At 40.1% G+C, this 12,360-nt stretch overlaps 1 protein-coding gene across 1 annotated transcript in view; it reads right to left on the reverse strand.

Moving 5' to 3' along the window:
- Nucleotides 1-8,552: 8,552 nt before the first annotated feature.
- The window catches only part of plxna3 (plexin A3), a 136,581-nt gene continuing 132,773 nt past the window's right edge, over nt 8,553-12,360 (reverse strand). Inside the window, exons 33-38 of the mRNA XM_082518609.1 lie at nt 11,026-11,103; nt 10,446-10,558; nt 9,989-10,158; nt 9,671-9,883; nt 9,014-9,164; nt 8,553-8,686 (exon numbers count right to left, since the gene is read on the reverse strand). Of these exons, the coding sequence (XP_082374735.1) occupies nt 8,591-8,686; nt 9,014-9,164; nt 9,671-9,883; nt 9,989-10,158; nt 10,446-10,558; nt 11,026-11,103 (821 nt within the window). The 3' untranslated portion in view covers nt 8,553-8,590. The remainder of the gene's footprint in view (nt 8,687-9,013; nt 9,165-9,670; nt 9,884-9,988; nt 10,159-10,445; nt 10,559-11,025; nt 11,104-12,360) is intronic.

The following is a 12,360-nucleotide window of genomic DNA, read 5'->3' on the forward strand; positions in this document are numbered from 1 at the left end:
TGAAAATTGCATTGCAGGATTTTATCCCTGCATTTGAAATAATTCATCTCCTCACTTCAGTCAAGCTACAACCGAGACTGTGTGTGGATACTTTCAATACCATTTTCTTTGTGTTTGATGGGAAAACATTTCTAAAGGAAACTGGTCTGGAATGATTGTACAGAAGGTTTGTTGAGGCTGGAAATAATATAAACAGGTGATAAATGCTGATAAGGCAACATGATAAATCCTTTTGTTTGTTCTTTTAATTTTCACAACAAAGACGACATCAAACTATCCTTCTTACTACATTTTTTAGATTTCTCGCACTACAACTTGGATTTTGCTTTAAGCCACCTCCAAGCAGAAGCCCTCACTGGGTTTCATGAGCTCTACAGTTACTGACTGCCTCAATTAGCAGTTAATCTGAATGTTGTAAACATGTAAGAAATTAGCAGAAAAGTTCAGGATTGCTTGAAAGTTGTGACAGTTTGTGAAAATCTAAAAACATAACACATAAATACTGAAAGAAGCCTATCATTGGTTTTTGTGACAGGTTATTTCCAGCCAAAACTGAAAAAAATGAGTATAATGGTGGAGGACAAAAAGTATTAATTTGTTTGTGGCAGATGGTTAAAAGGGAATGTTTTTATTTTGTAAAAGTAAAATGTTTAAATCTTACATTTATGTGTAATTACTAATGAAATAATGTGATTTTTGGACTGTCGCGCATGGTCACCTGTTTTTTTAGGTTATATATTTATTATATATCTAAAAAAGAGCTATACATGACATCTACAGTCATGCTGACAGCCATGCCCTGTACAATAAACATCTTGCATTTTTGATTATATCTTTTTATAAGTATCATGAGACAGCTGCTATTGAACTTCAAAAATTGCAGCTCTACCAAATTTTAGTCATAATAATATGTGGCATCCGGCCGTGATTCATAAACTAGATTCACCGTCAGCTTCCTAATAAATAATGACAGGGATTTATCAAAGTTTGCTTGGTGAAGCCTCATGATCCAACGCTCGCAGCACCCCAAACACCGCCTGAATGAACAATCAGATCCTGAACTAAGACACAAGATCCAGTGTGAGCGGCGCTTCTCGACTGGTGGTTCAGGGACCCAGACGAGGACTTTTGGACTGTGTGTTTAAAATCCAGGACTATATTCTGAAAGTGCTTATAGATAAAATTTATTTGAATGCTGTGGATCCTGATGGCACAGCAACCAAGAAGCCTCCGCTCAGAATATTAATAATAATTATAACTGTAGTAATAATAATCATATTATGGTACAATAAAGACATCTGACCCCCCCGTTTGAGCTCAGAGGGGAGTCCAGTGATTCGCTGTTGCTATGGTACAATGAAGCCCGCTGGGATCCGCTGTTGGCTCAACTCGTCTGTCAGTCACCCAACTGTCTGTCTGGAGTCTGCAGGGGTGGGAGGGGCCTAATGAGGTGGGGTCAGCCAGCTCCCATTGATTTCCAATGGGAGGTCAGTGCAAGTTTTCTGTAGGGAAACTCTCTGACCTACTTCTGCTGCTGATTACTGAACCTCCCGCAGATTATTAATGGCAGTTATACCATTGAGTTTAATCTACCATTAGTATAAAATGGATTTTTTTCCCACAGGAATTCAATGAAAGCTTTACAATGTGACTTGCATCTTAAGATACCATTAATGATAAATTGTTGGTTGAGAGATTTCCCAGAAAGTTAAGAATTATGGTCAGATTCATCTAAATGATAAACAATACATAATATGAAAGTGGATTTGTTCTCCGTGGTCACCTGATTGTTTCCAAAGAATCTGATAAATATGTCGAACTCTTCATTGGGTATTGATTCCATTACAGATGGACGATAAACTCTTCATTAGGTTTGAAGGGGACATTTTTGTAGTTTCTAGCACTGATTTCAAATCCAATTCTTCGAAATAACACAATGGATGGAAATATAACAGAAAAATAGAAAAATCCATTTTTTAACCAATGGGGGATTAGTGTACAGTAAGAATACAATGAATGGAGCAACTAGTTTCAAATAAGAGATTCCTAAGAAAAAATACAAAATGATAAACATTAAATCAACTTGTTTATTTTCTGTCAAAAATAAGAACAACACCATTATACTAAATGTATTTTTGTCAATTGATCTTCAGTGGGAGAGCTCCATTTCCCTGCTGATGTCTTTCCCCAACCCCTTCTTTGCTTTTAAAACTCCTTAAGAACATCGTCTGGTAAGGAGTCGAACGATTCAACAACTCGTCAGACGGTTCGCCATGTGAGTGAAGTGAGTCTGATGGGCGATTCTGATCAATAAAATTGATCAGTCTCTCTGCCTCCTTCTTGGTTAATAACTCCAGGCTGAGAGGAAACAGACAGACGGATGGATTTGATGAATTGACTATGTGCACGATGGGAAATGACCGACTGAACCAGAACGATTTGTCACATTTCTCAATGTTTTTCGACACGTCCTGTTTCTGACTGCTCTTAAACTGGACATAAATGCAGGAAACAAGTAATGAGTTAAAAAATTAAAATGGCAAGAATGAATATGAAGTGTGACCAACAGTTCTGGCTGTTTCCCAGGCTGCACATGGACTGTTTTATGACCTGTTAAAGTGTGTGTGTGTGTGTGTGTATATATGTGTGTGTGTGTGTGCGCAATTAACGTCTGATGCTGTTGGGCTCTTCCTTCTGCTTTAACGCTGTACAAACTAATAAAACTGTCTACATCCTCCAACAATAAATATAACCCATTGTAAAAAATAAATTAAAACAAAAATAATAAATATCTCACCACTGGAGAATGTTAAAAACGCTGAGTTGTGTGTGTGTGTGTGTGTGGATGGATGCACGTAAAACAGGGTGTAAATCAATCTGTTTTTTGTTTTGTTGTCACAGGAATTTAACTTCGCTCTCCTTCAGTCTCTGTTGCCTCCTCCCAGGTGCACGTGTGTGTTCAGAGGATGGACATGATGTTAAAATGTACACACACACATTCTTGCTACCACAGTGGAAACCCACCCAAGCATCGTTTTATCCCAGCTGAATTTAAACTTGATTGTAAAGGTTTTCTTTTCCTATTCACTTTATTTGCTAGTATTCGTTGTATCGAAGTCTGTTGGCGGCTGACATCAGATGGAACCTCTCAGGAGTTTGTGAGATGCGTTCAGTGCTGCACCAGGAAAGAGTGTCACTACATCTGACGAGCCCGAGCTTCATGGACGAAATGCTTCCATTACCATTCGTTGGTTTGCCCAACTAAAAGCAGGATTCAGGTATCAAAGAAAAGTGGAATATTGGCCTTGGTGCAAATGGAACATCTGGAAATAAAATCATGAGCTCAGTCTCATGGCAATTCATGAATGCATGATGTAAAATAAATCTGTTATTTTCGTTGCCACAATTTAAGGCTACCAATAGGAATTTTTAGTCATAGCAACTCAGCTTAATATCTGCAATTAGCATGAGGATTGTTTTTTCTGGACAAACAACAAAGAAATACAAATTGGCGAACTACTCAACCACAAGAAAACTCCTTCTAGAAGCAAGTTGTGACAGCCATCTTGGAAACTCCTATAGGCAATTATGTTGAAGCCCCTAAATTAAACGTGGAGACAGTCCCACCATTAATTCCTATGACAGCATAAAAACTACATGCAGGGAACCACAACTTAAATCTGTAAAAACAGCTTTAAGTAGATCCAGCCTTTCTGCTACAGTAAGTAGTTATCATAGTTATCATAGTGTGGCTGTTGATAGGCTCATTGATCCGAAAGTGCCAATCAACAGCTGATCTTTTCAGGACTTTTTGCAGGAGATTTCTTGTAATGTCTCTGCCACAAACCAGTCCTTGCCCAGACGAAAATGCAACATGTAATTAGCGTGCTACAAACTGCCAGCTCTTGACATGCTAGCTAGCCAATCGCTCATTTGTTTATCCACGTGTAAGTATGATCAGCAGAGGGGGGCTGAGCTGCTGAGATGATGGTCTGGTCAGTTCTGGTAATTTGAGGGTATCTCATTAAACAGCATAAAACTAAAAAGCTATAATTTTAAAGTCACATCTTGTGCTGTTTAATGTTCATGCTAACATAAAAAAGCTACATTGGCACCAATGCTAAAAACAGATTCATGTTATGCAACTATTGCCATGACACTAGGAGTGCAGGTATAACAGAAACAGTCTTTAGTAATTGCCCCTGCACACCTTTAGTCATTCCTGCCCCTAAAACTTTTACCTTCCATCCTCTGATTTCTCTCTATAATGAACTTTACGTTCGCACGAGTAACTGAAATGAGCATGGAGCGTTTTTGCCTCCTCTTCTTCTCAGAGACCTTTCCTTCCCCAGTCGGTTTGATGGATGACGTTGCCTCCATCTTTTTTCAGCCTGATCAGTATTCTCCCTCTCTCCTCCCTCTCAGTATTCCGGCAGCATCTCCCTCCATCCTTCCTCCTCACACTTTAGCATGCAAAAAGAGAATCTGACCTCCCGCTTTCATCCTCAACCTCCCGTGTTACTCTAACATTTATTTCTCCTATTTACATTTGAAGGAATTCAGGTTTTCTTTTTCACCTTTTGGCACAAAAATACCCCTTCTCTCTGCAGTTCAACAGTAATTTCTCCTCTTCCTCACTTTTCAGCATGCAGAGGGAGTTTACTCCTGCCCTACAGTTTATATGCATCGCCCAGCACCTTTTTTTTTCAGTATTCGCTGGTTTTCTTCTCTCCTCCACCTCATCGCATCAACAGAAAGGTGAAGCCTAATCAAACACGATGCGCTGAATTATATCCGATTTATCTGTTCTTGATGACTTTGAGTTTAAAGGGCGAGCTGAGATTTTCATTATTTTTTTTACAAAAAGACTGGAGATCTGATTTGAGATTTCAAATGCATCAAAGATACAGATCAGGTGATTTAAACGGTGCAACTACAAAGAAAAAGATTTTTAATTGAGCTGCAGATACGATCAGTGATTTAATGGCTGAGTTTCCACTGCAGCAGCAGCAGGAAAACACACACACACACACACACACACACATACAGGTTGGTGAACAGTGGTATTGGTATGGTAGTGGCTTCCCTCCCTGTTCTACAATTAATCATCTTAAAGGCAGTCTTTTATCAGGACCCTTTCCTCCTTTTCCTCAATCCTCCCTCCCTCACTCAGGTCCTTTTGGCCCCAAAGATTCAAACGACAGTGAAACATCAGCAAGAAAGAAAAAACAAAAGGTGCTTGGTTGCTCTATGGCATCGCAGAGAGCCAAAAGACAGATGCTTCATGGTGGAAGAACATTTTCACGCAAAAAAACTGGCTTTAAGTTTTGACAACCCCGTTGAGTTTTTTTTCACAGCTTGGTAAAACCATTGATGTTTCAGGCTTTCTGTGGTTTGCATATAGGACTAACCTGCAGGTTACTAACCTGGACACCATCTTACGCTAAAGATATGCTTTCTGGGTTATTTCTCATTCTCAATTTAAATCTACAAACACCATGTGTGTGTACAACTTTTTTTTACCTATTAGTTTTCCTCTTGTGTATAAAAATGGTCTACACTTTACGGTCTACATTCAGTCAAACCTCTCATCAAACATTTTTTTTATACATTAACATTAATGACATTTTCTGGCAATCAGCTGTAAGTTGGCAGAAATATGCAAGAACTTTTCTGGTTTTTGAACTATATTTAAACACACCAAAAAAGTTGAGGACCTAAAATCTTGTTCCTGTTAGAAGCTTAAACGTGAAAGGCCCTGAAGCAGTTTGCATCTTATTTAAAAGGGGAAAGCAAAAAAATACATACCAGTCTTCCACTGGCACACATTTACACAACATTAGTTTTGACTGACCAGTTCTGGTGCAAGTTGTTTGCTGGATGTCATATAGTTCGACAGAACTAGAAGATTAAAATCTGCCTCAAATCATTGTTGAGTAGAGGTTAGTTTGTGTTTTTAGTTTTCAAAAGGCCAAATACCTATGCAATCAAACTACATCCCAAACTGACCTTTGGGCAATATTTACAAGCCAGTTTCATGATGTGAAAATGTTCTACCACACAGGTGGGACTGGGAGGTTGAAGGGTGCATTGTTGCCATGTTGGAAAGGCCGACGTTCACACAGAGAATAAGAGCTTTTCACACAGAGCTTTTCTGAGTTGCAGTAGTTCCAAACTTCTTCATGAGCATAATTTTTACTTGTAAGGTTTTAGAACTTAGGTGTGTGAAAGCCCTGGATGAGGCAACAAAAGCTCAGACTCCATCTGAAGCGCTGCCTATAACGCTACCCAAACCTTCAGGACAAACCTCCATCCAATGCCGCTCTGGAAATCTGTTCAAACAAACAACCAGTTTGGCAAATAAAAGCACCAAAAAGTTCAGTTTGTTTCCTCATCTTCCACATACAGAGCTTCTAACACAACAGACTCCAGTTGAATCCAGTTTGGTTGGGTCTGGGCCTGATCCGATGGTGAGGGGACGGTCTTGGTTTGGCTTGAACTGTCGCTCTGCCTCCTGGCTCTTGCTCTTCCTCCAGATTCTGATGTAGCATAACGTTCAGTATACAAGTTCAGCTCTTTAAAATCCATACCGTCAAATCCACAAAGTTCTTATTACATGTTAACATTTCAATATTTTTTTCCTTTCTTTTGTATTCTTTTTTTATACTTTGTCATCATTATTATCTTTCTTTTTTTTGTTGTTTACAATTATGGCCACAAGTCTTAAGAGTTCTTGAGTCCGGTCCGGCTAAAATTCTATTCCGGGTTGTTTTCAGTCCGGATTTGGTCCAAGTCCGGTCCAGTTCTGATGTGATCCGGTCCGGTCTTTACATGGCACTGGGCTTGTAGCTCTGCACAGTATTTCCCCCTGGGCATGTTTAGCATGGTGCTGTAAAGCATGGCTGTATATGTATGTGCAAGGTCTGTCGATAAAGCGCTGCACCAATAAACGTCAAAGTTTGTATCCAGGACCCCAGCGTCTAGGTTCTTGTGGGCCTGAAAAATGCCTGTTACTCCACTTTTGGAGATTTTTTCTGTTGAAAAATTCTACAGTCAACCTACTTATTTACAGACCTTGCCTGTGTGCCTGTGCTGGAATGTATTCAAAACGTAATGCTATATTCGTTTATATTCACTTCTAGTAAATTATTCACAATTCTGGCGAATTCCACAGTCTTGATTGGTCGGGCAGTACATTACTAAAGAGTCTTCTTGGCCAGTAGGATGGCCAGAGGCCAGCATGACTGACCAATGATGGAGGGTCGAGGGTCGAGGACGAGCAGGAATCAAAGGTGGGGAGAAAGAGCGAAGAAGGAAAGAAAAGGAAGGTAGAGAAGGAGTAGGACGAGGAAAATTAGGAGGTAAACTTCTGATGGACTGTGAAGAAAAGAGGGAGGACGGGAAACGGTTATGGACACAGGTACTGGTCTGTCAGTAGGCATCGGGCTCAGTGTGCTGTGGTATAGAGTGATTGTCCAGAGAATCGAGTGGTTATTTAAACAGCAACTTAGAAACATTTAGATCCTGACGAGGCTTGGCCGAACAAGTCCAAGGTTATATCATCTCCCTTCAGAGTCCTTATTACTCTATGTCCAAATCCTCTTAGCATCCAGTGATTTCAAGTTAAGGTCAAGCCATCGGTTTATTGGACATTTAGTTTATTTGCTTTCGTCTTCTTCATTAAAGCTTAAAACAACCAACTGAATCCAAAAAAGTCCACGGTAGGGTCAGATATTCCAAATCGGTGACTTGACTTTGTCGCTTCCAGCCTCAAGTTCTGACCTGACTTCCTTACAGTGGATTCTTCCAGACAATGCTAAGGGTATGGTTGAGGATAAGTGGTCCAAAGTTACGACATCAGTAAAGAGGCTTTGAACCTCTGTGGTAGGCCTTGACTTAGCCCTGGACTTGTTCAGATTATGATGAGGCTCTTAAAGTTCAATCCAGCCTGTTGTGTTTTTCCTGTGACTGTCTGACCATAGGCGTAGTTTCTTGATCCTTCAGACAGAACAAGCTTTTCAAAGTGTAGTCTGTAGCTTTCATGGAAACTTGATCCGACCTTTCAACCAAGCACCTGTTAAGTTCCGAAGCAAGCTGAAGTCAGGTCACTTTGTTCTCACGTCACATCCACTGTTCGGAGAAACGTGACACAGTCTTTAGCCCACAGCTACATCCCCTTTGTTTGATCCCTGCTTGCAGTAAAATCAAATCCAAACCGACAGATGCATCTAGAAGGGTTATTTTTTGCCCCCAAATGACTCAAAGTTCCATAGTAAATGTATCCGCATCGGTTTGGAAATCAATTTTCCACCCCAAAAATCCACCAAATGGAGGTAGTTGGGGTCCCACCCAGCCAGTCGATCTTCAAGTCAATCAATCCATCAACTGACAAATAAATTACTGATAGATTGATTGCTAATGCAACTGGAGCTGCGGCTGTCAGTTCGGTCCAACATGGAGCAGTTCGGCTGACTGTTTAAACAGTTCAGAAAAACCAAATGCCCTCATTTCCCCCTCCCCCATTCATCTTCCCACGCCCCCCCCCCCCCCCATCCATCAATCCATCAGTCCATTCATCCTTCCCCTTCTCTCAGCTGCTTCCAGACATCAGATTGATGGCTTGCTCCAGTTTGTGCCTCAGTTTGTGTTTGCGACAGTACCCATCCCGGTCCAGTGCTGTTAGGATCTGCACATGCGGGAAAAACAGAAGAAATGATATCAGCTAAGGGTATTGCTTCATGTCCCTGATATAAACAAACTTGTTCGTGCATCAGTGAAAATGTTATTTTGATAGAGGTGCTACGAGTGGTTCAGAGGATGTGGGAAAGGATCGTCTTGCTCAAGGTCAGGGTTGGATGACTAGCTGATTTATTATTTTACTGCCATGTAAGGTAAGTTGATGAGGCAAGTCTTAAGGGGAACCAAAGAACTGGAAGGTCGTGTTAGTTGCTTTTACAACATCAGTCATGTAGCGAATGCCAATGTCAAACCTCAAAGTTACTAACTCACTCACCTCTTCCTTGTACTTGTTGATGTAGAAGTAGAGCTCGCTGAGTGCACTCAGTGTGTTGAACTCATTTCCGTGGAGTCGGGACTGCTCCACCAGGTATGCGTCCATGTCCTGATCGCTGATGCTAGGCATCTTGGCTATATCCCTGTAATACCTGAAGGACACAGACAAAGTTAGCTGTGGTGACTAACTTCAGACTTTAACTGCATCAGCAAGTTAATGTGTAGCTTTTGGGTTAATTTACCAGGATAATTACCCAAGTCGCCAGCTCTAATGGTGTAATATTTTTACATTTTGCATGAGCAGGCCTTATTAATCATCAGCACTAATTAATGTGATTATGACCCCATACTATTATTCTAATAAGGCAAGAGTCTCAGTCTCTGCAAGCCTTTCTTCTTTCTTTCTTTCTACAGTTCTGCTCTTCAGAATGTAAATTAAGCTGTAGTAGCTACTTTAACATATTAATTCTGACAGGTTATATTGATCAGTCACTTTCTTGTCATAGGGCATCAGCTAATATTAGCAGGTTAGTTAACTGGTTATTTACACCTAAACCCAGCTCACTCATTTATTTTTCTTAAATATATAAATTAATTAGCACGTTAGATACTTGCTTTACACAGGATGTATTAGTTAATAAGTTAGCGTGCTATCTACCTTTCCACCCAGCTCTTGTAGTTGGGGATGTCCTTCGCGTAGAGCAGTTTGTTGGATGGAGAGTCTTTGCCGAGCCGATGTTCAGACGTCGAGCAGGAATCCATGAAGGTCTGAGCGACGACTGACAAGCAAGCGTCGGTGATGCTGCTCTTGTGGATGTCAAACACAAACTGAGGATTCTTAATAACATTCACCCAGAACCTGAGAGGAAGGCTGCAAGAACAGAGAAAAGAGATGTTTTTAAAAAAACATTTAAACAGCTGTGACTTTACCTTATAATTTTTTTAAAATCCACATTCTTGAGCAACTTTCTCTCACCAGTTGCTCTTCCAGGTGTGTCGGACGTCTGGGTCAGTTATCTGTCGTTTGTCGGCCTGCTCGTCTAAGAAGTCGAACATGTATTTTATGGCCAATGGGAGTGCAGAGCCACGATGGGCGGTGCTAAACACAGTCTCAAACAGGTCATCCACAAACTTCTGCAGCGTCCCCTGTTGGTGCGAGGACCAAAACAAAGGTTTAAATATTTAAAAATTAGATAATAGAAAAAAAAGATCATTAACCAGAAACATTGGACAAATTAAGAAGGTTAAAATTAACATTTTACCTATTTTAATTAAACTAGATTATAATATACAAAATGTACATCTTCTGAAACTACAGTCTCTGCGTACAATGAAGATGATTATTACAGCCATACTTTAAGGCATTACTGTAACTTTAATCTTAAGCCCCACACTGACATCTGTGAAGGCTTGTGCTGTTTTGTTTGAGGTACCTTGGTTGCTAGAAGTCTGGTCAGGTAGATTTCAGAAACCATCTTGCTGCCACGGTCTCCTTCTCTCTGGTCGCTGTGCTCATGATTTTTCACCAGGTGCCACAGTTTAGTTCCTGGAAAGACACAAAGGCTTGATTACCAATCCCAGTTTTCCAGAAGCCACAGAAGTCTCAGTTTTACTCCTTTCTTTGGTTTATTATCAATTTATTTGAAGCAATTACCTGCAAATTTGCCAAAAACTGGCATCACTCTGTAGGTACCCTGTGTCAAACTTTATTTCAGGTGTTATTCATTAACTATAGAACTCCAATATTATCATTTTTGGTATCTAGATAATATAATTTCCTTTTTCTTGGCAGAGTTTTTGTCTGAGATAGACAAAACGTCCAAGTATATCAAAGATCATGACTGTGCTGTCACAGAAGTTAAATGTAATGCTGTCTCAACACAAGCAATGAATCCTGTTCATCTTTCACAGCATCTTTGAAACAAACTTAAAGGTCTAACACATGAAAACACCACAGATGTATCCTAATGTAAAGAAAGTTACTATATCTGAGTATATCTGCTGCCATATTACCAGTTTCCTGGTCTGGGGTGATCATTGGAGCTCTGGATCTCAGGCTGTCGGGACTGCTGGATGTTCTCAGTAAAGACTCTGATGGCACAAACAGAGAGAAAGATGTTCCTGATTAGTCATCTGGTTAGAAAAGAAGAGGCTGAACACTGATTTTGTGAGTCAATACTGTGCTTTAATGGTGAGAACTGAACAACAACATCTGGCCTGGATATAAACTAAACTTTCACTGTTTTCCACACAGCTGCTATAGCTATAAAGGTAAACAGTCATTGTGCATAACTTCCAACAAACCACATCTGTATAACTTGTAACGCCCTCAAAAATACATCTGTGTAAAATTTATTTTCACCAACGGAATGTAAACGCTGTAATCTCGCAAGTGTTATGGATTAAATCAATCTCAGATTATTATTATTTCTGACTGCTGTGTTCCCCATTAATTCGTCTGTAGCGTCTCAGTGAGTTGTGCTAACTTTTACTTTCCACCTCCAAAGTTATTGTGACTCTCAGACGTGTTAAATACATTTATTTCCTCTTCACGTTAACTAGCTGTGGGCAGACACTGAAGGTAGCAAGCTGAGAAGACATGAGAACAAAAAATTCATTTTGATGAGTGAATATCGTGTTAGATTTTCTCTGTCACTTCACTGTCGGTCCAATCCTCTGTGTTTGCTTCCAGTTTTGGAGCCAACTGTTTCCTAAAAACATGTTTGAAGATGGTGATTGATGGTGTTGCCACACTGTCTAAATCAATCACCGTATACTCATATCAAAAGACTAAAGACTAAAAACGCCGTTCTTCTAACTTTGATAGTTGCTAGTTCCTGCTGTGCTCAAACACAAAAGAGAGAGACTTCCTGTAGAGGTTGGGTTGTCCGTACAGGTTACCAGTAATCCAGATCATGGTACGAGTTTAAAAACCAGAAGAAGGAGGAACCATAAAGCATTCTTTAAGTTTGTGAAGACGTTTCAAACCCTCATTACTTTGATTTATAAGCAAATTGAATGGATGCACTGAGCTGCTTTTAGAGCCAGCAGTCCACCACAGTGTTAATACTGTGGCGGATTCAGTCCAAGCGGGCGATGCCATTGGCAGTCATGATAACCTTGAAACTTGAAGGACTCCAGGCTACCTCAGGTTTGTTAAAAACAGATATGCTGGCATTTCTGCAGCGTGTACAGGCAGTACAGCAAATGTTAAATTGCAGTTAAAAAAATGTTTGGACTGTTGCTAAATTAAACTTTCCTCCATTTCTTGAAATATGTGCAATGTGGTAGAGAATGAAAAGTTTGCATGACCTATGAGGAGGTAATAGAAACGGGAAATACAGTCAG

This window comes from Aulonocara stuartgranti, assembly GCF_965226115.1.
Source record: "Aulonocara stuartgranti genome assembly, chromosome: 20".
Taxonomy (NCBI): Eukaryota; Metazoa; Chordata; class Actinopteri; order Cichliformes; family Cichlidae; genus Aulonocara; species Aulonocara stuartgranti.